The sequence below is a fragment of the Xiphophorus hellerii genome, chromosome 19, assembly GCF_003331165.1.
Source record: "Xiphophorus hellerii strain 12219 chromosome 19, Xiphophorus_hellerii-4.1, whole genome shotgun sequence".
Classification (NCBI taxonomy): domain Eukaryota; kingdom Metazoa; phylum Chordata; class Actinopteri; order Cyprinodontiformes; family Poeciliidae; genus Xiphophorus; species Xiphophorus hellerii.
This window is the reverse complement of record NC_045690.1, coordinates 19,338,137-19,365,279: the sequence shown is the minus strand read 5'-3', so window position 1 is coordinate 19,365,279 and position 27,143 is coordinate 19,338,137. Positions and strand designations below refer to the sequence as shown.

General features: G+C 39.9%; 1 protein-coding gene across 2 annotated transcripts in view; it reads right to left on the bottom strand.

Annotated features, from left to right (window-relative positions):
• fndc3ba (fibronectin type III domain containing 3Ba) overlaps positions 1 to 27,143 on the bottom strand; it is a 117,105-nt gene that overhangs the window by 27,473 nt on the left and 62,489 nt on the right. For both annotated transcript variants that reach the window (XM_032546586.1, XM_032546587.1), the window contains 12 exons: positions 26,358 to 26,488; positions 8,242 to 8,300; positions 7,027 to 7,178; positions 6,867 to 6,926; positions 6,640 to 6,778; positions 4,702 to 4,755; positions 4,323 to 4,447; positions 3,882 to 4,056; positions 3,418 to 3,504; positions 1,942 to 2,077; positions 975 to 1,046; positions 163 to 281 (listed from right to left, as the gene is read on the bottom strand). In XM_032546586.1, coding sequence (XP_032402477.1) covers positions 163 to 281; positions 975 to 1,046; positions 1,942 to 2,077; positions 3,418 to 3,504; positions 3,882 to 4,056; positions 4,323 to 4,447; positions 4,702 to 4,755; positions 6,640 to 6,778; positions 6,867 to 6,926; positions 7,027 to 7,178; positions 8,242 to 8,300; positions 26,358 to 26,488 — 1,309 coding nt within the window. The remainder of the gene's footprint in view (positions 1 to 162; positions 282 to 974; positions 1,047 to 1,941; positions 2,078 to 3,417; positions 3,505 to 3,881; positions 4,057 to 4,322; positions 4,448 to 4,701; positions 4,756 to 6,639; positions 6,779 to 6,866; positions 6,927 to 7,026; positions 7,179 to 8,241; positions 8,301 to 26,357; positions 26,489 to 27,143) is intronic.

Sequence of the window (27,143 nt, the reverse complement as noted above, 5' to 3'; positions counted from 1 at the left end):
TGCATTTAGGCCTCAATTGTGTTTTGAATCTAGTAGTAACCATAACAATCCAAAGTTGATCAGTCACTGCAGTGAAGTGCTCTGTGTGTGTGTGTGTGTGTGGGGGTGTGTGCGTGTGTGTGTGTGTGTGGAGGGGTGGGTGTGTGTGTGTGTGTGTCTTACCGGGCTGTGTCCTCCCGTGGTGATGCTACATACACGTAGGTGGTAAACGGTTCCCGGTGTCAGCCGCTCACACACGCATTCTGTTGCAGGGCCGCTGTACGCCACCTCCCACTGGCTCGCTGCTCAGCATCAAACACACACAGCGCAGAACACATAATTACAACACTTGTCACATCCATGCGCAAGATTGCGCACAATTAATCCCCTGCTGTTTTGTACCCGTCTTTGTAGTCAGACCACAGATAATGTCCCAACGTCACATTATCCTGCTTATGCCTACACGATGTTTTCTTTCTTTGCGTGTCGATTTTTAAATTGTTAATGGAAAGTGCTTGCTGTGAAATGCCTGTGAAAGGTAGCTTTTTAAAAAAAAAAATAAAGTATTGAAACACATAACATCTTTCATGTAAACTGAACTAATTAAATATAATTTTTCACATTAACTGGAGGTAGCAGTCGCATGTTTGCTGATCAGTTTTCTCTTTATTATTTAATTAATGGATTCTCAAAATCTGCTTCTATTTAAAACTCATTTAATTCTTTCTGATTTTAAGAATTTACAGTTTTCATCCGACGTTCTACTTAAATGGAAATAATGCCTTTATGTATAATATTCTATTGATTTCCTTGAAGACTGATTTAACCTAGAGGATTGCTGAACTCCTGCTGAACAGTCAACACTGCGTTACACCGATGGTATTTGTGGGTGGAATAAAAACTTAAAATTTTATAAAGTGAATAATACATCCAAATACATAGATTTAGAAAATGATCAAAAATAAACAGTGGTTTGTCTTATGTGTTACACATACCTTCGGAGCATCCTTCAGAAATCTCGAGGAGGTAAGTGAGGGCCTCTGAGCCCCCGTTGTCCAAGGGTGGATCTGTAAGAGCAATTAATAAATAGTTTTTAGTTATCATGGAATTCACTGGATCATAGTACATATTGCATTCAATACAAGACAAAAGTAAAGATATGTCATGAGAAATATAATTTATCCTCTTTGTAGCCACAAACACATTAGAGATGAGAATGGCTACAAAAACTTACCAAAAGGGCATGAAGACATAGAAACCTGCACTAAATAGCTCTGTTTGAAGCATATATCTGTTCACCTATATAATCATATTTTACATTAGAAAAACCATAAGCAATTAAAATTTCAAAATACGAATGAATCAAATTCACAATTCTGACCTTTTTTTTTTTTTTAAAAAAACATATGGAATATTTGACACGAAAAAGCCTTTATAGCTATGACATGCCATCTAGAACTTCAGTGAGGATCTGTCTAATGTAAACAAAAAAAAGGATTGTTGTGTCTTTTTTAAGGTACATGTTGAACAGATGTACCTGAAAACGAGATAAAGTCTGAGGGACGACTACACAACCTGGCTCATGCAACCACACGTAACTCCAGCAAACTTGTCAACATAAAGAGTTTCTGGAAAGAAAATGGCAACTTTTGATTTTGAAAAGTGAGATTTTTTGCTGCTTCCATTCACTCCCACATTGTTAGACACAAACATTAGACTGCTGGCTAATGTAAAACCCTACTGCCAGTTGTTGCAACAAAACAGGAACACTGACACACATCTGCTCTTAGACAGTTATACTGTCTTATTCCTTATACAGAAAATAATAATAATAAATGATTAATTAGGATATATTTTGGCATAAATGCAATTCCTATTGGACCCATGCAGTTCATATATATCAATATGCCCATCTAACGGTACAAGGACGTGCTTGAATGTTTAAACAGGTTCAGCAATTACCCCATGTGACGCTGAAGCCATAAGGTGTCACTCCGGTGACCCGGGGTGTCGACGGAGGGCCGGGCTTGTCTGGATTGGTGGTGCAAACCAACACTTCACTGGGGCTGCTTTTTCCTTCCACGTTTGACGCAATCAGCTGCACAGAGCACAATGGAGAGAACGGAGAGTTAAAAACAAGGAGGGAGAAGCCTGGCAACGAGCGATTAGACAATGAAAATAAGGACAGCGAACAAAGAAAGCAAGTCAAGGGGGTAAACGAAGGGAGGAATCTTATCAAAAGGGAAAGCAACTCTTGAAAAATAGTTGCCAGTACAATCTGCTTCTTTTTCCTGCTCTTCTCGGCTTTTATCTCCTTACTGTACTACCTTGAACCAGCCCTTCCAATTGACAATCAATTTCTTTTATTCCCACACATTCACACAGGATGAAAAGTACTGTGGGGATGCATGCAAAAGAGCCCTGAATCGCCTCTTTGCACGTGACCACGTGTCATTGTGTCCTCAGACATCAGAAGCCTTATCTACCCGTCTGCATGAAAGCACATTTGGGAGTGTTATTGGAGATGATTGCACCATAAAGGACATGCAAACGCACTTACAGAGACGTACCGTTGGTACATTATGTTTCACAGTGTCCCCACATTATGGACAGTTTTCATCAGGGCTTTTAGGGAACTTGATAGAAAGCTGCTGAATTGTCTTGTTTCCCCTTCGTAAACGTCAGGCAATTTCTAGCGGCAAAATGACACACTCTGTTTTGGATTGACAGATGTTGAGTGAACGGCAATTGGATGGGTTAGTTTTCGTTTGGAACATCTTTTTATTCTAATTGGAAAAATGACAAATTTGATCAGGTAAGGAGGCAGAATTATTGCTATGCAGTCCCAGTCAGAAGCTTAAATACAATCGTAATTGACATCAATGTTATGTTAATGTAAGACTATTAATGATACATTTTTGCTCCGCTTTTAGTGATTTTAAAAGATTCTTGCAAACAACAAAACACCTGCTTGAAACTTAAAAACTTTGCATATGAAATCTGCAAATTACATATTTCCCACTTACTTTACAATAATTTATTACAAGATTTCTTATAAGTAGCTATAAAAGTAACCCAGCCTCCTCTGACTTGTACCTCAGATTCAGAATCACGGTTCAAAACAGTTCATCTAAAATCGTTGTAAAAAAAAAAAGGTCAACATCTTTTAAAATATAATACTTTAGCAAATACGTAAAGCATTTTAAAGTTATTTTAGCACTTTATCCATTTGTGGAGGAAATTGCCTATTTGTACAAACACATTACTTCTGTGAACACATCCTATAAACAGTCTCTTCTTTACTCACCAACAACTGAACATTACCAGAATTGGATGGTGAAATGAAACAAAAAAAAACCCCATAAAAATCAACAGTCCACAAGTATTACTTGAACTTATGCAGACACATGCAGACATTTTTGTTGCGTTTTCACTTACCCTGAATTTATACTGTGTACTTCTCTTCAGGCCTTGTACAGTACAGGTCAAGTTTTCTCCAGTGTACTTTGGATAAAAATCTGTTCCCTGTGGGAAAAACACAGAATATTTGTCTGTGCGGGTTTTGCATTTTTGTAATATTAGCAGGGGCACACAATAAACGCAACAAATATAAAGTTTGATTGATAAAGTTTGAAAATATAAAGAGATCTTTGTGTGTTTTTAATATTTTTGTTAAAGCTTTTTAAAATGGATAGTTTTCTAAAAGATCTTACTTTTTCTCTACCCCAGAGATTTGAGGGGCACAATAGAATGTAACGCGTATAAAGAAGCAGATAAGACTTGGAACAATTTAACACAAAAAGATGAAAACGTAAACAGCTTTTCTGTTTGCTAAAAAAAAGATTGAGGTTTTCATTGTGTTTGGGGTTTTTTTTTTCAATGTTTTTGTTATTGCCACTCACGCTGTTGTCCTCCTGGATCTCGAGTGTGTATTTGAGCTGCTCTTCGGTGGGGCTGCCCTCGGGACGCACCCACTCCAGGTTCACCCAAGAGACCCCCGCCCTGACCAGCCGTGGCGCGAGGGGCAGAGGGGGCTGAGTGCCCGTGGTATACAACACCACCTCTGTACTGAAGCCACTGCACACACGAAACAAGAAACACATCTCTGTTTTATTTTTTAACTTAAAAAGCCAAAGCAAATGACACCACCAGTGCCAACGGAAAGAGATACAGAAATGGGGATTTTTTAACCCTGAAGCGAAAGAAAATGCAGGATGCAGGTGAAGATACTGTACCTGGTCTTCAATAATGCATTGATTGTATATGTTCATGAACTTTAATTTGCTTCCCAGCGTATTTACGGTATGAGGATTATCTTTATATTCAGTGACGGGATGCAGTACCTTGTGCCGATGTCGTTATTTGCAGCCAATCTGAATGTGTAGCCACAGGCTGGCTGCAGCCGTGTCAGCTTACAGTGTCGCTGGTTCCCAAAGTAACAGTCTCTGAAAACACTGTTCTTCTTTCCCTGCAGAGGACAAAAATGATCACATACAAAATAATAATTAAACAATAATGGAAAAACAATAAAAAATTAATTGTAAAGACAAAGACAAAACACAGGACGACACATACAGTAGAGTATTGATCGAATAATGACTCTACAGTCCTGATGCTGTAATTCCGAATCCTTCAATACCCTTACAATAAATGTGTTCTTATATATATATATATATATTCAATTCTTTTGTTTTTAATGGTAAAAAGTAAGGACAGACCAACCTCATCCCACTCGAGCAGGTAGTTTGTGATTTTGGATCCGTTGTCGCCTGGAGGCTGTGGATGACAAAGAGACGAAGACAAGAGAAAAGAGAGATTGAGAGCTTATCCCAGGATGAAAGACCCTGACAATGAGGCTCATAGGATACCTGCCGTGGTTTTGTGATTGACCTTATATCCTGTCTGGGTGATTGATGGCACTGTTTATCAGTGGCAAGGAGAGGGGCATAAAAACTACCTCGGCAGGGGGGGAGGTCAGTGAATGCGCAGGTGAAGGCAGATATTAATGATTAATGGCTATGGGGGCTAATAAAATCTAGTTGGAACATAAACAATTAGAAGCAAAGAAAAGGTGCCATTACTGTAAACCGTTTCTTTTTTACTGTGTTGTCGGTCTGGAGGAGAATAGACTGCTTTACTCAGGGTTCCTACACATCTGTCCTCTAAAAATGAAAGAATTGTATGAAACAACATATTTATGGACGAAAGGAAGGAAATAAGGAATGACATAAACTACCAATTACTACAAGAGCTGTGACAAACTGCTGTACAGGTAAAATCAGTGAACATTCAAAATGTAGGAAGGACAAAAAAAAAAAAAAACCTATAAAATCAATAAAACTGAAATAAGAGCAAAAGTCTCAAAGCGTGTTCAAGGCCCAGGAATAAAAATACGTTAAGAAGAGTTTTAAAAGTGAACAACGTTTAAAAGAAGAGTTGCCCCTAATAGGTAAGAACAAATTCTGCCACAATTTGAGAGACAAGAAGCTAAAAGAAGAGAACAGTAAGAAGGGAAGGACTTGAAGAACTGGAAGAAGGATGTATGCCAGAAAAGATAGAAAGGTGGGAGAAAGGAAGGACACAAGGACTGAGAGACAAAAGGAAGAATACAAGGAAGGAAGGAAAAAGGAAAGGAGGGAAGGAAATAATGAGAAGGAAGGGAGACAACTTTTAAACATCAGGAAAAAGGGTTGATTAGATTGTATTTAGTGGTTTGAGAATCAAGTGAGAGGAATGGACAATGTAGGCTAATGTGTGATGTTCTGTCATAAACCCAGATAAAATATGTCAGAGTGGTATAAAGACATTTTACAAGACACTGTATTTTACTGGTCTGCATAACTTTAGAAAACCAAAAATTGTAATTGCAGACTTTATTCTTTTTCCTGATGTTTAAAAGTTGTCTCCCTTCCTTCTCCTTATTTCCTTCCCTCCTTTCCTTTTTCCTTCCTTCCTTGTATTCTTCCTTTTGTCTCTCAGTCCTTGTGTCCTTCCTTTCTCCCACCTTTCTATCTTTTCTGGCATACATCCTTCTTCCAGTTCTTCAAGTCCTTCCCTTCTTACTGTTCTCTTCTTTTAGCTTCTTGTCTCTCAAATTGTGGCAGAATTTGTTGTTGCATATTAGGGGCAACTCTTCTTTTAAACGTTGTTCACTTTTAAAGTCTGCAATTACACATTTTAGGTTTTCTAAAGTTATGCAGACCAGTAAAATACAGTGTCTTGTAAAATGTCTTTATACCGCTCTGACATATTTTATCTAGGTTTATGACAGAACAGCACACATTAGCCTACATTGTCCATTCCTCTCACTTGATTCTCAAACCACTAAATACAATCTAATGCAACCAACAAAACTCTTCCGCTGCACTGCTGTCCACCTAGACTGACAAGCCGGTCAAGAAAAGAGCTAATCAGGAAAGCAGCCAGGCGGCTCAGGTGACATGGCACAACAGCTGCTGGTCACAATCAATGTAGGGAAAACTGCAAACATGGATGGATTTCTTGGAACCATATTTCATTTTCATACCACTTCATATGTATGGACTTCTTTGTGTTGGTGCAACAACTGAAATCTGAGGAAGATACATTTGAAATTGTGTTTCTGTAAAAGTGAAAGAGTACACAAGCTCTTATGTTAGCATACATGACATCCTGCTGTACCTTCCACTGTAGACTGAGGCTCGTCTTTGTGCGGTGAGAGAATTTCGGGGGCAACGGGACATCAGGGACGCTGCAGTGTGTGGTAAACGAGCCGGCCTCTGAACACGAGCCTCGAACCGAGTTGTACAACGCTGAAACCCTAAAAACAACAAGACGCACCAAAGCTTAGAACAACAGTTAACTGTGACATACAGCCGACTATCTTGACGCAAAGCTGGAGTCCTTACCGTACGTGGTAGTCTGTCGCTGGCCTTAGATCTTTCAGATGATATTCCAACTCTTCACCACTGAAATTTTCACAAATAAGAAAAGTCACATCAATACCATAGGCATGCCATGTAAGAAGCACATATCCTGGATCGCTTTAGCATTAGGTTAGTTAGCTACCTGTATATAAGGCGATATTTTCCGTCCTTTCCCTTGTCTGAGAGAGAAACCTCGTAGGAGCAGGAGACAGGCATCCCGTTACTGTGCCTGTTCACCAGCCCACCTGGAAGGCCCCAGGACAGCCGAGCAGCCCGCGCCTGGATGTTAGACACCTTCGCAAAACAATATCACGTTTGTTAAAAATTCGTACCACAAAAAACCCCGCAGTGATATATTTAGCATATCTGAAATACATTTTCAAAGCTGCTCAGCTAAAACACCCTAGTTCTGTAAGTATGACCTGGGATTTTTTTTTTTGTAGATTTCCTCTCTCACTGCCTTTTTTAGCCTCAGCTTCACTGAAAGTAGCTCGCTTTTGAGTCTTTTTCACTCTGTAATGGGCCCTCCTGTAGACTGACTTGTCAATATAACCCAATTCAGCTTTCATTCAAGTCAGCAACATGTCCCAGTGTGTATGTGTCAATGGTCATATTGTACGCTAGTAAAGCAAAGATTAAATTAAAAAAACAAGTAAGTATTGTCAAATCGGTATCTGAACTAGAAGTGATTGTGAGGGGAAAATAAACTAAACTGCTAGAGTTTAATAGAAAATCCTGTTTACTTCTCTTCTAAACTCACAGTCTGAGAATGATGTGCTGCAGGAAGCATCTGAGACTAAACAGGGGAGTCAACAGCATCTTAATCCCAAATCTTTCTCAGTTAACTCCATTACCATTTTTACTACATTTCACAGTAGGTCATAAATACATCCTCCTGGTTTATAATACTGATGATGTTAAATGACCCAGTTGCACAGCCTGCTGCTCAAACTCTCAAATGAGAGTAAGCAGTTTATTTTCTATCCCAAACTGTGCCTGCACAACGTAGGCTCACTCATCTGAAATTCCCCTGAGGCATCCAAAAACCAGACACTTCACAGTCTTCAGTCTCTTTTGAGCCGATAAAGCTGCAATAGAAACTGGATGGGAAGGTGCTGCCCTCGTGTGGCCACGTTTAGAACAGCTCATATTTTGACTTGCTGTGGCAGAAACAGTACAAGTCACCCCTGCTAATATTGTCATTATAGCGTTTAGTTTTCATATGCATCCTAGTTAAGAGACACACACACTGAAAAGACATTACTGCATCAGACAAGGAGGTGATTGATGAAAGTGGTTACGTGTCTGCTTCCGTGTGCAAAAGTGTGCAGGATTTTAAAGTCTTATTCCTGCCAACCTGTGGTTTGTCGATTGTAGACAGCATGTCTTGAACACGTTTCCCCTCTGAATCATGATCTGGGGAGACAGACAGAAGAAAAACAGAGTAATTACCATAAACATGCTGTGCTAAGCACTTCATGAAGTGGAGTCAATATAACTAAATTGCAAAGATATTGCCAAAGGTTTATTAGGAACTACATCTGGCAAAAAAGCCTCTATATTTTTTAGATTTCTTATTTTTTTTAAAAAAATCACAAATAAAGAACAACAAACATGTTTTAAAGCCAATTCAAACAGGGCTTGTTATCTGACGTAGAAATGATTTTGCATTCACCACAAGCTGTTGATGTTAAGAGTCTTTCGCAAAGGTATTCATAACGCTTAAACTCTTTCCTCACATTACAAATGACAACCACAGACTTCAATATATCTTATATGAGTTTAACATAAATTCATCAAGAGAGGATTGGGAATGGTTTTCAAAACTTTTCACAAACACAATTGGCAGAATCACCTTTTGCTGCAAGTGCTATGGTATTTCTCTCTCCACCAGCTTTGCACATCCAGACATAGAATATATATATATATTTTTTGTAACATGGCTCAAAACTCAAGAGCCATATTGAGTTTTGGCTCAATATGGCTAAATATTGAAGAAAACAATCCCACAGTATGATGCTGACACCACCATATTACGTAGTGACGATGGTGTGTTCAGGTCGATGTACAGTGTTCGCTTTGCAACTGCCAAAATGAAAACACGGTTCCTTACATCCTACTTTTAGAAATGGCTTTCTTCTTCTTGGATTAATGCGCCGCTTGCCCTTTCTGTCAGATTCATTGGACAACCATGCCTTGGTAGATTTTTAATGTTGCAGTTTCTTGCACTTGAATTTATTTAGGGATATGAGAGTAAAGGGGGTTGCAAAAATGTTAAACATGTGTATTGTATCATGTTCCTTTTTCTACTTTGTTGTTCAATAACGTAAAATCCCTATACAACGGTAGTTGTAGGGTAAAACATTTTGAAAAGCATTGTACATCTAAACACTGCTGGTCTAAAACTGAAACCACGAACGCAATCAGTGCAACCCAAAGGAGGTGCCTAAAATAGAGTAAAAACAGACCCAAATTCCTTGGAATGTCTGTTGACATATGGTGTGTGATGCAACACGTTGTTTTCCTCAGCCTGCTCATATTTAATTTCTACAAGTTGTGATGTACACAGCTCTCGAAAAACTAACTTGTCCAAGTTTCCATTTTTGCAATCCCCATTAAACTGTCAGAAGCATTAGTCAGCAGTTACCGGCCCAGCACAAACAAAATGGGGATCAGCAAAAAAAATAAAAAGTCATCCTCATGACTAATATTCTGCAGAGACTAATCTTCTCTGTACATGGAAACATCATTTCAAAGTAATTTCTTCTCACAAAGCACTATTCCCAATCATTATTACGCACCATTTTTAATCAATTCTTCCTAAACATGGGAGTAATTACACAACACGTGACGTCAGCACAATTCTTTCAGCTTAAGGTTTACAGGATTGTAAATACGTCAAGTGTGATTATTCTGTTACCGTATTATGTATTTAGATGTAATAACTATGAAAAATTACAAGCAGAGTAATCAGAGGAGTTATTCCCTGAGAAAACGCACAGTATTCCCAAAACAATTCCCGGCTCATCGAACGCAGAGCCTCACTGACCCCTTACACACCTGGCACCGACATTCATCCTGAGTGATTCATTTATGAGAATCTGCAATATGGCCATGGATATCATGATAGTTTGGGTTGTTTAATTGCAATGAAAATTAAAGCTGCAAGCAGCCTCGGGCGGCCCTCGCAGCAAGCGCCGCTCCGGCCTATTGGCCACCGCGGGGTTCCAGCCACCGCAGAAGCTCTCGTACGGTTTCCAGAGCCGCAGCCAACTCCCCACCGCAGAAGCTCTGCCACAGTTTCCAGGACCGCCGCCCGCTAGCCGCTGCAGGAGCTGTCGCGCATTTTCGCCGCCCGTCCACTGGGCGACATGTGTGAATGCGTTCGGCGGCGCTCCCCGACGACTGTCAAAAAATCTGGTGCAGATCGGTCGATGCATCGAGGAGATACGGCCGATGTATTAACTTAGGGGGCGCAGTGGAGTCAAATTACATTTCAACCTCGTTGGGCTCTTTAGAGGTGAACAAAGGTCATACATATCCAGTTTGGCGTCAATCGGATGATCCATGTGTGAATTAGAGCCAAACGTATGCATATGGCGAGGGACTGATATTCGCCATTTAGCCACGCCCACACGGTTCAGCCAGCAGCGAGCATTGACAGAGTTTATCAACCGAATCATCTTGATTAGGTCAAAAGAGCCATAAACAGAGCTTTCCAAGGAAAAAAACGGCACTTCCTGTTCCGAGGGGGCGGGGCTTAGATGACGTCATAATATGATGACGTAGGATCGACGGGCATCCCACCAGGATCACTCAGGCCAAGTTTGATGCAGCTCGGTCAAAATATGTGGAATGTGGAGGCAAACGTATAAGAACGGCGTTGCCGCCATTGAAAACTCTTGGCGCTTTAAAGCAAGCGAGATCAACTTCCTATCTGTCATCCAACACAGAATCACCTTGATTAGGTCAAGAGAGCCATAAACAGAGCTTTCCAAGGAAAAAAATAGCACTTCCTGTTCCGAGGGGGCGGGGCTTAGATGACGTCATAATATGATGACATAGAATTTTCAGGCATCCCTCCAGGATCAGTCATGCCAAGTTTGGTGCAGAAGCTATCAACCGTTCACAGCAAAATATGAGACTTCCTGTTGTCAGGGGGCGTGGCCTAAGTGATGTCATCATTTGACCATTGGATATTATTCTACACCCGATGATGATCAATAACTGAATGTTTGGTGTCTCTGTGAGTTTTTGTGTTAGAATTACAAATTTTTAATTTTTTCCTCTTCATTAAAAAATTCAACTTAGTCATTCCGTAGGGCAATGCTGCCCTCTGGTGTCGAATTACTGAAATAATGAAACTATTTCAGTGGGCAGCAGAGGGCAGCATTGCCCTACAAACGACGAACATGGACTGTTTATTATGTAATTACACAGAAGATCTCTCTAATTCATTCTGAGGGGGCGGGGCTTAGATGACGTCATAATATGATGACGTAGGATCGACGGGCATCCCTCCAGGATCACTCAGGCCAAGTTTGTTGCAGCTCGGTCGAAATATGTGGAATCTAGAAGCAAACGTATGGCATCGGCGTTACAGGTCACTTCGCCACGCCGCCACAGCCAGCTGCTTCATCGCAGCCTGTCAGGGCTTGAATCCACAACACACCAACATGTCTTCTGTCTCTGGACACAGTTTCATGTTGATTAGGTCAAAGGGCTAAGATAGCGAACGTTCACAGTAAAACATGACACTTCCTGTTGTCAGGGGGCGTGGCCTAAGCGATGTCATAATTTCACCACAGGGTCTTTTAGGACACCTAATGATGATCAATAACTGAATGTTTGGTGTCTCTGTGAGTTTCTGTGCAGGATATATAAGACTTTCGTGTTTCATGGCGAGTAGGTGAACTTTGACCCCTGGTAACCCCCCTTCAGCAAGCTCATACAGTCACCAATTTGATAACTTTAAATCAGACATGCCTTATGATCAGACTGACCGAGTTTGAAGCCGATCAATCGAAATGCCTAGGAGGAGTTCGATCAAATACGAAGGCTGTAAACGTCAAAATCGAGGTCCAAAATGGACCTTCAATACAAAATGGCCGACTTCCTGTTGGGTTTCGACCATGGCTCTAATAGACTTTTTTGTACGTCCTCACAAGATACACATGTGTACCAAGTTTCGTAATTCTAGGTTAAAGCATGGCTTGGGGCTGTTCATTTAATATACTCTAGGGGTCGATATAGAGAAATTAGGCCACGCCCACCAAATTTTGTTATGAATTCCTGTCGATGGGTGGATAAGGATCCATCCTGGTGAGTTTGGAGCAGCTGGGCCCGAAATTGTAGAATTAAGAGCCAAACGTATGGCAACGGCGTTACAGGTCACTTCGCCACGCCGCCACACCCACCTGCTATGTCAAAGCCGGTCGGGGTTGGAATGCTCAACACACCAACATGTCTTCTGTCTCTGGACACAGTTTCATGTTGATTAGGTCAAAGGGCTAAGATAGCGACCGTTCACAGTAAAACATGACACTTCCTGTTCTCAGGGGGCGTGGCCTAAGTGATGTCATCATTTGACCACAGGGTATTTTTGGACACCTAATGATGATCAATAATTTAAAGTTTGGTATCTCTGTGAGTTTCTGTGCAGGATATATAAGAGTTTCGTGTTTCATGGCGAGTAGGTGAACTTTGATCCCTGGTAACCCCCCTTCAGCAAGCTCATACAGTCACCAATTTGATAACTTTAAATCAGACATGCGTTATGATCAGACTGACCGAGTTTGAAGCCGATCAATCGAAATCCCTAGGAGGAGTTCGATCAAATGCAAAGGCTGTAAACGTCAAAATCGAGGTAAAAAATGGACGTTCAATACAAAATGGCCGACTTCCTGTGATAGTTGGCTTATAACATTAAATGTAAGTTCTGAGTCTTTTGGTGAGCTCTACAAGTGTACCAAATTTCATGTCTCTACGATGAAGTACGTTCATACCATTGTGTCAACAGAAAATTGCTAGTTGCCGGCGTTGAGCAATTTTTTTTGCGATTTTTGCGACAACCTTAAAATTCAAAATTTTTAAATTTTCTAGTCGCCACCGCCAAGTTTGGTGAGTTTTTGAATATGATAAAGCCCCCAAAAAGGCGCCTCTTTGGGGGGGCAGAATCGTAATAAGAAACAGTACAGATACAATAGGCCTTCGCAGCGCTTTGCTGCTCGGGCCTAATAAAAGTGACAATAACATTTTTCAAAAATGTATCCCAGCTTCTTTGGCAATATATCTGTGTCTGCATAGGGATAGATTCCTATACGCACAGATACTGCTAGAAGAATAAAACCCTTTAAAAACAAGCAAATCAACTACGTCACTGATATAGAGAAGTGCTGTTATACCGCTAATAGCACAAGATAATTGAATTCAGTTATATATTTCAATATGTTGTGTGTTTTTTGTACCTATATCTTAAAAAATTGTGTAAGCTGTAAAAGTAACAATCCCCATTAAACTGTCAGAATTTTGGGTTTGAGAACATTCTCAATCTGAATTTACAATTCTTATCGCCATCATTTTTGCCTGCTAATAAAAGATATAATTGTCACTCCTCAGAGACGCGACAGCACTATTTACAGGGAAGAATGAGTTCAAGATGCATTTTCCTCAAATCAACTTCAGAACAATTTGACTGTGACTCTTCACCTCGCATTAGTTCGGCATGCTGACTCCAATTAATTCTGGGATTCTGTGAAGGACCGCACACTGGCATGACTCGCCACAAGAAACAGTGTCAGTTAGGTGCTTTTTGGTAAAAAAAAAAAAAAAAAAAGAAAGAAAGAAAATAACTCTTCTGTAAATAGAAACTGTCAACTATTCTAAAATGACTAAATTATCTGGAAAACTCTCAAGACAGGATCTTTAACTGCATATTTTCCGCAAGCAAGCAAATGATGGTTAAAATCTTATTTAAATGCGCACTGACATTTTATGCTTTATACAGTCTTTCTTTAATGTATTCCATGTCTCTCATACCTGTTGAGCCACCCGAGTAATGAATCAGACCAAAAAATCCAACTCAGTTGAGGTTTTTTCTTAACCGTGTTGATGCCTGGGTAACAACAGTACAAGTGATTGAAAGTATTTGTGATGTTAAAGTAGAATCAGTAGAACTGTTGAGTTAAGATTTATTTAACAGCCCACTCGGTAGAATGGTTACATATTTATTTGTATGTAGCTGGTATGACTGAATGCCGTTTTTAGGCTTGCCTACTCACATCCTCATCAGTCACTGTCCACGTTAACACCAGGTGTGAACACAGCCATCAATTCTCCCCATTTTGATTTCTTGATTACGGTCAATTTTTAAAAAAATTAAAAAATTGAATGCATTACAGACTGCTATAAAAGTGGGCGGTTTTGAACTGTCACTCTACTTTTATGATTTTAGACTTGGGTGGTAGATTGCCCCAGAGTGAGTCAGGGGCAAGTATATCAAAGTGCGGATACAAAGAGACATGTGTAAAAGTGATTTACAGAAAGCCCCTGGTTGTTTTGAGGACCAGTACAAGCATGTGTGTGTGTGTACGCACACATGGAAGTCTTTCCCCTGTGTGATCCCTGAAGAGGAGGTTTTCCAACCAGAGGAGACCTGCTTTCTCCATCTGATCATTCAGAAACACACAGGCTGTTCATGAGTGACTCAATAGAACTAAAGCTTCTGGAAAAAGAAAAATGTTTAGAGTTAGTATGGTTTTCTGTGGGAAATCATTATATCTACATTTATTCCTGAAGCGACTGGAGCACAATCTAAGACGAGTCTAGCGTTGGTGGTCATGAACAACTTTCTCTGTTTTTTTTGCGTGAAACACTCACTTGTGGGTTAAAAGCAATAGAAAGCACAAGTATTCACTGAGAGACAATTTATACGTCTCGTAAATCTTAGACGCGTAGCAAGGTTCCTTCCTAGCAATTTATAGTTCATCAATACACCATATGTCATTTAAAATACTGTCGGACGTCGGCTTGTTTGGGTAGGTACGGACCTCCGAGGAGTTAAGTACGGAGTGAGGATGTGGGGGCCTCATGTATGCCAAAGAGTTTTACAGTCAAATCTGACGCCATATTTGTCAGACTGCTGAACCTTGGACAGGACAATGATCTAAAGCGCAACAGCAAATCTTACAGACTAGATTAAAGAAACGAGAGCTTGCAATTGCCTCTTAAAAGTCCAGATGGGAGTATTGCCAAAAATTGCCCTGATGTTTAACATCTAAAAGAATTGGTCGAAGAGAAGATGACAACAAAGTTACTGTTAGAAGCTACCGAGTAACGTAAAAGCATGGAGGTGGCGGGGTGAAAATTTTTTACTTCTTAGTTGCAACAAAACTTCCTGAGCGCCTCCCTGTCAAGGACTTGACTGTGAAAAACGTTTTACTGTCAAATGTCACCTAAAGTTTCACTCAGTGCAGCTTCCTTCTTTAAATAAAAAAGAAAACATTGGTGGTACGATATTCCACATGAGCATTTTTATGATGTTCTAATGCATGTAAACTGAAATTATGATTACTGCATACTCAGTGCAAGTGATGACAAAGAGAGTGTATGAGTGCCTGCGTTCGAGCCACTCTGACAGGGGGTGAGAGCCTCACTTTGCCTGGGGGTTCACTTATGACTCATGGCAACAATGATGTCATGGAATTACAACCTCAACTTGACCTCCCTATGTGTGTTGGAATTAAAAACAAGAGCATAAGAGAGACGGGGTGTGCGGGTATGCGTGTGTGTGTGAAGGTATCAGGTTACAGATGAACGGTGATGGGCAAACGGGAGGAGTGTAATTAAGCCGCCATGTGCGGATGTGTGTGTTGAGTCTGGCAGCACAAGACGAGTTCAACAGGTGGAGTGCAAAATCTGCATCAGTGCGTGTCAAACTGGCTCATTAGTGATCTGTTTTTAAATCAGGGCTTCAGTCCTCATTCCTCCACTTGAATTAATCGCAATTTTTTGTCTTTTGTGAAATAAAAACGGCCGACTGTAAACCCGAGCAATGGCCTGGTCTGGCCTGGTTTATCAAAGAATAGTAAAATTTCTCCGGTTTTATGCAGAGCTTTTCAAAGCTGGTTATAATCGTGGAGTGAAATCAAAAGGACAATTTTGGTTTCAGCACTTTCGGCAGCAAAAATACCGAAATGTGTGGAGTGTATTTGTGTTCGCCCTGACTCAGTCATCTGTAGAACCTTCAATGTCGAATTTTTTTTTTTCATTTTTCTTTGCAAGATAACTTAAGCTAAGTCAGACTGCATAAAGAGCATCTGTAAATATAAATTTTCCAAGTCTTGTCATAGATTTTTTTGTTGCCTTTAGATCTAGACTTTGACTAGGCCACTCAGGATGTATGCTGAGGTTCATTGTCTTGCTTTAATGTCTTATTCAGCCTTCGACAGGGTTGTCTTGTAAAACTTGCCCCGTATTTGGCTCTACATATTGTCCAATCAACACATATCAGCTTCTATGGTGTTGCAAAAGAAAATCATCACCCCTGCCTTCGCCAGGAAAGATGTAAACCAAATGATGTGCAGTGTTAGTTTTCCTAACATGTAGCACATTATAAAGGAGGTTTATATAGAGCACCTTCTTACACATGTTCCATGTGTTCCCTAAATGCTTTGTAGCACAGTGACATGAGACCTCTTAGCAATGACTGTCTTCCTACTTTTTAGAAAGGCTGAATATGGGGATCGCATTACAAATAAAGTTGTCCTGTCAACAGATTTGCTCACGTGAAAGTCACAAAGGGAATCTTATAGCTGTTCTCCTTGCTTGAACTGTCAGTTTAAATTGATGGCTAAGTACTTAGCCTTGTGGTTATGCCAAATTCTTTACCATTTTGGAACAATGGATTAAACAGTGCTGAGGGAGACGTTCAGGACTTGAGAGTTGCATTACATGAAAGTCTAAACCCACATTTCCACTTCTGTTCCCTCTTTGAATCTGTCTGACATGTTCCTTAGGTTTTTAGGATGCTGTTTGACCACCAATTAATAAATGTTCTTTAACAAACTATTATGACTCTCACAAAACAGCTGAATTTATCCCAGGTTTAAATTATTGTTTTACATTTATATTTGTATGAATAACTATCAAAGCATGAAAGACATTCTTCATAACGACTAAACCTTTGTTACAGCAATTTGCGTTTTGTTTCCCAGATTCCGTCTTGCTTTTGTGGGGACGACTTTCAGTTTTAAGGATGGAATTGTTCTGACTTCGTGAATGACTTTCTTGTGTGAACAGCTGTGGTCATAACAACTGTAGACAAAACACTAATATTCAGAAAGATGAGTCTAAGCTGGCCAACCCACAGGCGCTGCTAGTGACAGAGGAAGGAGACGCAAATATTTCTGGAGACTAATAATAAACCATGATTCTGTTGCGTTCTCTCACAGCTCACTGTTTGGACTTGCTGTGGTTGTTGATTCCAGCTGCTAAAGCGTTCAACATCGACATCAACCGCAAAGAGCCGAGGCTGACGGCTGACACAGAAACTGGACCTCCTCCTGGTCTTACTCCACGTGCCCCTCTGTGCTCTCTGTCCCTCGTGTCCTTCTCCCTTCTGTTTTTCCATGCTGCCTACGCGCCCTTACTTCCTATCCCCGTCTGACCTCACATCCTGTCAGCGTCTGACCGCCTGTTTTCGATTAACGGGGACAGACAGACGGAAAGACGGGGGCCGGGGGAGCTGATGGCAGGAAGAGAGGAAGAGAGGAGAACGCGAAGGCGGCCAAAGTCGAGCGCTGAAGGACAGAATATCAAGCGAGAGGACAGTCTGGAGGAGTCTGGGTAAGAGATTAGACAGGAAGAGACGCGGAAATTGAGGGACAAGGAGCACAGCATGGATCAGCAGAGAGGAGGAGGATGGACAAGATGAAAGAAAAAGAGAAGGACGGGGCTTAGAGAGCGTTTAGGCAGGGATTACGTTAACTTTCATGACATCATCACATATTCCAGAGCAGATGCACACCACTGATCTCAGTTTATTAGTAAAAGTATGAATCACTGCCTAAAAATAAAGCGCGGCTGTAATACAAGTCACCAAAATACACTCGTATATTGGAGTCTTGTGCATCTGGCATCTGGTAATGCCTTTAACTGATTTCCGACAAAGTGAGAGTTAAAAAATAATGTTTAAAAGGACTTTTCTAGTTTTTGTCATGCTAGAAAGCCCAAAACTCATGAAGAGGCCATTTGTAGTTCCACAGCATCTAAGAGATACATTCATTTCTATTTTGGCTTACTTCAGGAAAACACAAAGTAGAAACTCCTAACTCCAAGCTACTACAAGTCATTGACAATGATGAAGGTTTCATCATTACACCTCACAGCAGCATGAGAGGATCTGATAATCATGTGACAGATATTAAAGGAAGGTATATAAGCACACTCATGTGCTTTTCAGGATCATCGTGTCTCCAGGTGAAAGAAGGGTGTCAGGGTTCTGACATCAAAACATAACAACCACCATCTGGTGTTTACCAGGCTAAAATTTAATAAAACTAATCTTAAGCACACTAATGATAAAATAATATTTATCAAGCCATTATCTTTTAAATAAAGATAATGCCAAAACGGAAATTACAATTAAAAAAAAAAAAGTAACCTCATGAATCAGTAGCTCTTGTTCTCAGACAAAAATTCTGCACTCCGTTCTAGGTTTAAAGCACTTATGCACACAACTTTCAAGGTCCACAACATTAAAGTCAGGTTGATATCAGTCCCAATCTGATATTATCCTGCAATTTATCAATTTATCTGTTAAAAATTGTGAGAAAAAAAAAGCAAACTCTAAATTAACCAAGTAGCTTGCAAGTAGGGCCCTGATAAAAGCAGGCTACTCTGACATTGAGGAGGTTGCATTCCTCCTGCATGACGGCCTGTTCTTCTTAGACGCAGTCTGTCTGCACTGGGACAGAAAAAGACCTTTAGGGCCTGGAGAAAAAATGTGAAAAATGTGGCAACGGCCGCTCACTCAGCCCCCACTTCACACAAATACTGGGCCACAGGGTGCGTGTGGTGTGTCGCGCTAAGGAAACAAAGTCAGATTCCCATCTTTGAAGGCCTCTAATCAGGGAGAACAAAGCAAAGTGATAGAAGTCTGTCTTGATTTAAGGAGCGGAGAAGATAAACAAAGAGAGCGGGGTTTAATTGAAAGAAAAAAAGTGGCGAAATAGCTGAGAGAAGCGGATCAGAGGTGAGGGGATAAACGTAGGTGGGTGGAGAGGAGCGCAGACGTTGGGTTCCACTTTATTATCATCTGCCGCATTGTGAGCATTCCATGTGTTCACCAGCTGGGCGAGACACACTCCAACACACAAACATGCAGAGTGGAGAAGTTGTTGGGACATGCCTAAAATTGTGGTTGTCATGGTGAAGGTTCGGTTCTCATGGCTGGGGCCCAGAATTTTCATGAAAGGGATTAAAAGCAAGACGCTCATCAAATGAGAAGAGACTGGAGAAATTGGCTGTTAAATGGGGGCTGAAAATGAGAAAAGGTTACATTTTTATTCCAGTTCAATTTTAAATGTTCAGTTCAAAAATCCTTTTTTTCCCCAAATAAGTGAAATTAGAGCTACTACACAAAAATAGCAACACTCTTCGGTGTGTAAGTTGTTATTGACGGCAGGAGTCTCAACATGAGTCAACTTCAGCAGACGGCGCAAGAGCACCAGGCTGCAAATACTGCATCCAGTGAGCTCAGCTGGCTGGTAGAAACATGCCAGAAAGAAAACCGAACAAAGAAAATGGGATAAAAGATGAAATTTGGATCTGCATAAATCAACTGAGTTATTATTGTCACTTCTAGCTGGGTAATTAGAGGACTTTGTCGGAAACAGATTGAGTATTTGCTGGAAGTTTAGAGCTCTGCAGACAATCACGAAATAAGAATATTCATCTGTCAAGCACGTCAGAGCAGAAAAATCTGAGGACCGTATGGACAGAATTGGCACAAGGAGTCCAAGGCCTAACTTACACAGAAACTTAAATAAACAATTATTTGCTCAAAATTGTAAAGATTCCCTGTCTTAAACTGATACATCCCTTCAATAACTGGTTTCATGTGTATATAAACATGTACATGGGATGACGAATCTACAGCAACTCTTTCACTTTGGAATAAAATATGCATTTTACTTGCCAAAAGTCAGGCTGAAAAAAGGAAAAAAGAAAAAAACCCTTTACATTTGTAAACTATTAATTTCTGTAAATGTAAGCTGCATATATGTTTTTTATTTGTAACAACCTTAACCTTTTTCAACCCTAAAAAACACTGGAAACTAAAAGAAAAGTCCACAGACAGCAGCTGCTGTTAGAGCACATAGCATAAGTGGTGAACAAAGAAATATAAAACTTTACTGTAGAGGTACAGATTGTCCAAGGCCACTTCGACATTGCAGCAAAAAAATATTTATTTTCTTTATATTTATCCACCGAGCAACTTTAATTTCAAACTTGACCAAACGTTTAGAAGAAGAAGAACAACAGAAACCTGGACTTTAATGCATATCCTTTGGATTTACTGTTCTGTCAAAGTCACAGTGAGGAAAAACTCAGATTTTAGTTTTTATCCCCACTTAACAGCTGTACTGATATTTGTTTTTGTTTTTTTATAAATCGGATTGAAAGAATTTTAAAGATTTATTCCAGGAATAAATCTGCGGTGCGTGTTTTATTCACAGTGACATTACTGAAGAAAATCTTGTTTAAACTTGTAATTTAAAAGTTCTATATTTGCAAGCTAAATAAATGCAAAGCAAGTAGTGATTCTAACTGATTTTACATGTTGATCTACTCTGTTGTTGTTTGTCTATATTTCTAACCCTGTCTTCTATGTTTTTAATGACTATTCACATTAATCTGTTGTAGATCCCATAAAAACGCTGAGATTGTTAGAAGTGGAAAATATAATATTTGATTTCTTTTATGCATAAATGGCAGATAAAGTCAAACAATCCATCCCACAGCGCGACATCTTCACAGTGTTTTACTAGCATGAGGTACAGTACAGACCAAAAGTTTGGACACAACTGTGTGTCCAAACTTTTGGTCTGTACTGTATATCAACTCACCATGAGAAAAACTGATCAATTAAACTGCTTTACATCAAACTGGACCGTAAAATTAGAAGCGTTAACAAAACGCTGGTTATATCCTGAGTCAAACAAAGTTCAATCTGTCTATACAGAAAGAAACAACAAAAGACAATATCTGCAGTTTGAAAGTGCCATGGCCTTAGTGCTGGTATGTCATGGTTCAGTCAACTAAGTGAGGAAATGTCTGTTGTGCTTATTGTGATTGGCGAGAACAACCTCCCCTTCTAATCCCTGTTAGACGATATCAGCGGGAGAGGCATTCCTCTGCTGGTAAATCCACCTCCTGTTTTCCGTTTTCTCTAGAAGCCCCATTTAGGCTCACATCCCTAAATTCATGTCTTTTATTTTCCCCCCCGTTTCCATTTTTATTTTTTTTTTATCTCGTCTGTCACTTCTCCCAGCTATCAACTTTCCAGGCTCTAAAGATTCTCCCCTTCCACTTCATTGCTCTCCATCTTGCCATTTCACCCTCCAAACATGGCCGTATTTGGGTTGATGAGAAAGGGCTGGAGTTTTGCTTGGGAAGGGTAGGTGGGTGAGAGGCACTGAGATTATCACCATAGCAACACGCTGAAACAGTCTGGCAATAGAGAGCGCTCTCACTTGTTTTTAACGCTTGTAAAGATGTAAAATAACTGCTGAGTCACGACTCTAATTTGGCAAGCTGTGTGGTTTTGCTTAAAACTACTTCTAAAGTTCTTTGGGGTTCAACGTCTTTCCCAGGAACACTTTAACACGTGCCTGGGAGAAACTGGAATTAGCAAGAGCAACGTAAAGTTATTTGGTTCAACAAAAAAAATCAAGAAGTATAATTTTATTTTATTTTAATTTTTGGGGGGGGGGGATAATTTGAAATACACAATAAAATTGGCAGGTGAAACAATCTGGATTGGAGTAAAATACATTTGTGAGGATAAATTACCTGGGTTAATTTTATGTGATTGGTTCTTAAAGTCACAGTACATTCTATGGATGTTGCTCTGTTTGGGCTTTTTAAACTGAAATGTTCTCGGGAAAGACACTTTAAGAGATAATTAAAAGCATCACTTAATGTTTTTCCATTGTTTAAATTTGCTTGACTTAACTGTATTAAAAGGGTATAAAATAGCCACACCGCTCACAACTAGGAAAGCTTTTCATTCATTTAGAGACAGAAACAATGAATTTTGATATCACTACTCAAGGTGAAAAAAAAATTGAATATTTTAAAATCACTGATAGATGCCCATATCTTCATGACTTTTATTTCTTCCTAAGCTAAAACCCACAACAAAAGGGGATGTTTATTCCAATTCTATCTTCCATTAAAGCTACGTTCAAGAAGCTAAATGACTGAGGAAATTATAAAAAGCGTTGAAGAAAAAAAATTGCTTTATCTAAGTAACAATAGATTCGAAATTGATTCTGTAGAAGAATCTATTTAGCCCAGCACTGTTTTAGCATCTTTGGATTTTGCCACTGTTAATTTTGTGTTGTTGATGTTACCACTTTACAAGCACAGAAGCAACTTTGACTGGAATCCCAAAGCCAGGTAGATGCAGATTTGTTTGAAGGAGGAAAGAAAAAAAAGTCACTTTTTAATGTATCTGGAGTGGCAAAGTTCCTTTAAACAATTCCACGGATGAACAAATTACGGTAGTCAAAATTTATGGAGGATTCCAAAATTTTATTTAAATTTGCACATTAAGAAATCGCATTCTAATTTGTAAAAAGAAAAGAAAAGAAACGTTTATTTCAGCTGGAAAAACCTCTGCTCAGTTTATGAGAAACAATAATAACAAAAACTGTAATTTATGAACATAGACTACTTGTTTCCATAGCTTAACGTGGTCTGAAATGACCTCTTTATTAAATTAGTTAATATTAGCAGGAGGCAATACATTAATGTTGACATGTAACTGATACCACTGGCCCATTTCCTCAACTTTACCGACTCCCCTCCACGACATGCGCTACCGTTACACCATATGCTATTGCATTTACAGTAACCCTGTAATTGCCATTTGGCCACAGCTAAACGTAGACATGCTTTAAGCAAAGCAGGGTAGGAAATATTTTAAGGCGATGAAAAATTTACACAATATGTTTCAACAATCTATCTGGCAATGTGAGAGTTCTTTGGTGTATCTGATGCTCAGATTACCAGAACCACGACTCTTGGTTTTGCGACTACTTATGATTTATAATGGTTATTCCGATTTCTTTCAAACTCAGAATGTAAGTGGAACAGGAAATGTAAACATAGTATTCAATCATGCATAATCAAGTTTTTCATTTGAAGTTGGCTTTGTTTTATCTCATTTGATTATTTTAAACGCACGACACTTTGGCCAACAGCTGTTTTAAATGTGCTGTGTAAATACATTTGACTTCGACTTTCATTTTGTGGTGAATTTTATTAAAAACGTGCGTGAAATTTCGGAGGAGATAAAAAGCCAGTTTTTGTTTAATTTGGAAAAGAGAAATTCCTTTTATTTATTAAACTCGTGTGGTTCCTCAGAGGCGACAGCACAGGGTTCCAGACCGCTGTATTATTCATGATCACCCTAATTTTTCTCACATCACATTAACGGAACCAACACGGTGCACACAGCACTTATATAGTACACATCTGGTTTCTGCAGACTTCTCAGCCCTCGGCGATGACGTAGCAGCAAAGAAGAGGGGCTGAAGGAGCCGCTCCATCTGTTTCTGCTGAAATTCCAGTTTTTCTGAGTGTGAGACAGGATCTGCGGTGGTGATGATGCAGAGCCAAGATGGAGGAACAGAGGGGACGGAGCACACATCTGTTTCTGCTCAGCGAGCGGCACAGTTCTGAGGAAAAGGGCCCGTGGAGCTTACGGGGGAATGGACACTGTGAGAGCCAAGCCAGGCTGCTGCCTTACTGGCACCAGGGCGATAGCCACACACACGGAGAAAGAGAGGGCATCAAGGGCAAAGCGTAGGCGGCTGTGTGGGTGTGTGTGTGTGTGTGTGTGTGTGGTATTTTGGGTTGGACTGCACTCGAATATGTCGGGCCAAGCTGCAACTTTGTCGGAATATTTGCAGTCTTTAACTCTCTGTCTCCCTCGCTCCCTCTTCTCATCTCTCTTTCCTCACTGCTGAAGGAGTTTCAGATCTATGTCTTGTTTTATTTCCAGTGCTTCCACTGCCCTCCTGTCTCACCTTATCCGTCTCTAAAATCTTACATTCCTCCCCTCTCTCTGTTTGCTTCCTATCCTTTGGACCCTCGTGCTCTGATTGTTTTACAGGAAACCCAGTCACGAGGTGTTTGTAGGGGTGTGTGCGTGTGTGTGTTAATGTGTGGCTTGTGTCGTACATCTAGCTGAGTCAGCCTGATCTCCGGAGCTGTACTGAGAACCTGATAGACCAGACCAGACAGCTGATGACATGGTGACATGCTCCTGTCTGTCATATATGCTGTTGTTGTTGAAGCACCAGAGTGTGGCATCATGAAACTATGAAACTTTCAGACTGAGAATTGAATTTAGCTTTCTTATATAACAGCTTCTGTGTGTAAGAAGATGCTTTTGTATCCCTCTAATTCTGTTAAGTCAAAAATATTTCTTCTAAGGTATGTTGGTGTTTTGAATCAGTACATCTCCAAACTAATGCACATGCAATATTTTAAATATAAGTATGTACATTTCAACAATGGGGCAGCAAACTGCATGAGAAGCTTTAATTGTGTGTTAAAGTGTCTTGCAGGAGAACAAAAAGCCTGAATAAAGAAATATTACAGGTAACCTTGATTATCCCCAGAAATTGCAATGACTTTTAGAATCATTCACATGAAAGCAACCCAGGTAATTTACTGTCATGAATTTATCTTTTTCTAATATCTAATTCATCCAATTCAACAGCTGTCAAGCATCAGTGAGTTCCTGCGTTGAGTGGACTGGCATGGCTGTTTGGTACTACATCCACTAGAGGGCAGGTCTGAGTTAGCCTCCAAATTCAAAGGTAAGTTTCAGACAATGGCAAACATGGAGAGAGTGGAGGAAATTGCAAATAAAATTGAAATAAAGTTAATTACAATAAGTAGATTGTGGCAAAGAGGAGTGTCACCATTTCTGTCACCAAAGTCTGCTTCTTTTTTGTACTTTTTGCTCATCACACATGAGCTTTGCTGTGCCACACTGCCCCCACGGTTACCATATGCATCTCCAGCTCCCTCATGACTGACTAAAATCCACACCGATAAATACAACTGTTCGAATTTAATGTTGAGCATAACATTTTTCTGCACATAATTTGAGGGAATGCACATCTTTCTGCCATATTGTTTTGTGAGAATTGCAGTGGGCATGTTAAAAGTATTAACATGCTGTAAAGTCAAAGGAACTTTCTATGTATTCAAAGGAGCTCACATCCACATTTGACCCTGTGAGACTTTTCCTCTTGAGCTGACCCCACACTGTGGAGACCTCTCCATAAATTTTATGGGTTTAACAACTTTTAAAAAGAGTTTGACGAGTAGAAATGAAAAGTCAATTCATTTTTGTCTCTTCAAGTTGTTCTATCATCACCTCCTCAGATGTCCTCGTGTGCTGTAAGGGGCACGTAAAGTGGTACATACCGTTCTTTTTATTAACAAGACCTTAAAAAAACAAAGTGTGTGAGGGCGGGTATGTCCCTCAGTTTCTTTGCACATGCGTATGTGGGTGATAAGGCTGAACTGCGGAGTCTGAATCACGGAGCTCAAAGGTTTCCTTCATCCCATGCAGGACTCTACAGGTATGTGACACCCTCTCTCCCCTCCATCTCTCCTACCCCTCTCTTGCCCACCAACAAGGCCGGTATTGTGGCGGCGGTAAAACGATAGCGCTGAGGGACGGGTTCAGCTATGCGGTTGCCCAGACAACCCTTCTTCCCCACCTTCTCACCTCAGTCTCCATCACCATCCTAACCCCCAGATCTTTTCAGCATGTTGATCCTGCTTTTATTTTTCATCTCACTGAGTTGTTTGGGGGCTTTATGACAGAAAAAAAAAGACAGGCAGACAGAAGAAGTAAAACTGAGAGGGGAAATCCATCTTGTTTGCTTGAATGCGAAATGGGGCAGCAAGATTGTAAGAAAACCAAGTCAGTCAAATAAAAAAGGAAAATGTAAAAAGAAAATCCATAATTCTTCCAGAAAGAAATATGTGGCAATTTGGTAGTACGGTTATATTTCAGTTTAGAAAATAAAGAGGCTCTATTGTGATGTTCTTTAGTATCTCTGTAGACAGATGTGTCATTTTAGGATTTGGCATGCTTGATCTTGTGTCATCAGTGTACCACTTTGTCTCACTGCTTTGACTCTCTGCCTTGTCTCCTACCTTGAGTGTGTGTCTCTGGCTCACTGTTTCGTGGACTGCAACGGTGTCGTCTTTCTGGCTTCTTGCCCCCTGGACTGCTGGCTCCACCCCCTGACCCCACTGACCCAAGCGATGGGGCGTGTGATTTGTTACTGCATCACAAACAAAATGAAATAACTAAATTAAATTTTCACACAGAGATATTTTTAAAAAAAAGGGTTATTTTGGACAAACAATTCTCAAATGATCAATTCATTATTAAACATCTGAAGCAGCAAAATTCCTGTGGGTCACTAAAAAAGCTTTTTTTGTTTTAATTTAACACAAACCTTGATAGATTTATTCCATCAGTGGGGAAAAAATGACATTTTATTCAGTTAGTAAATGTCTTCAGTTCACGCTACAGAAAATTTATAATCAGGGATCCACAAGTGATTTCTGGAAAAGGTCCAAATTCCAGAACGACTGATGGAATCACAAATTAAATTTGCTCACAACTTACTAACAAAACCAAGTGAACTTTAATGTCTGTGACTGTTTAGTTGTGACCCTAATCTGCTCTAATTTCTGACAGTAAAACTCAATGAGCATTCAAATTTTAAATTTGGCTTGCCTCACAATGGTTTTGTTGATGTGGAATATTTTACTACTTGTGCACCAATAATGTTGACAATTATGCCTTTGTGTTGTTATTGTGGGGTTTTTTTTTCTTTAGAATGATCTCTGGACCAGACAGGAGTCCAACTTTTGAGAAAGGTTGCTATAATTTAAGTTTTTTCACTTAAGAAAACAATAAATCAAGTCATT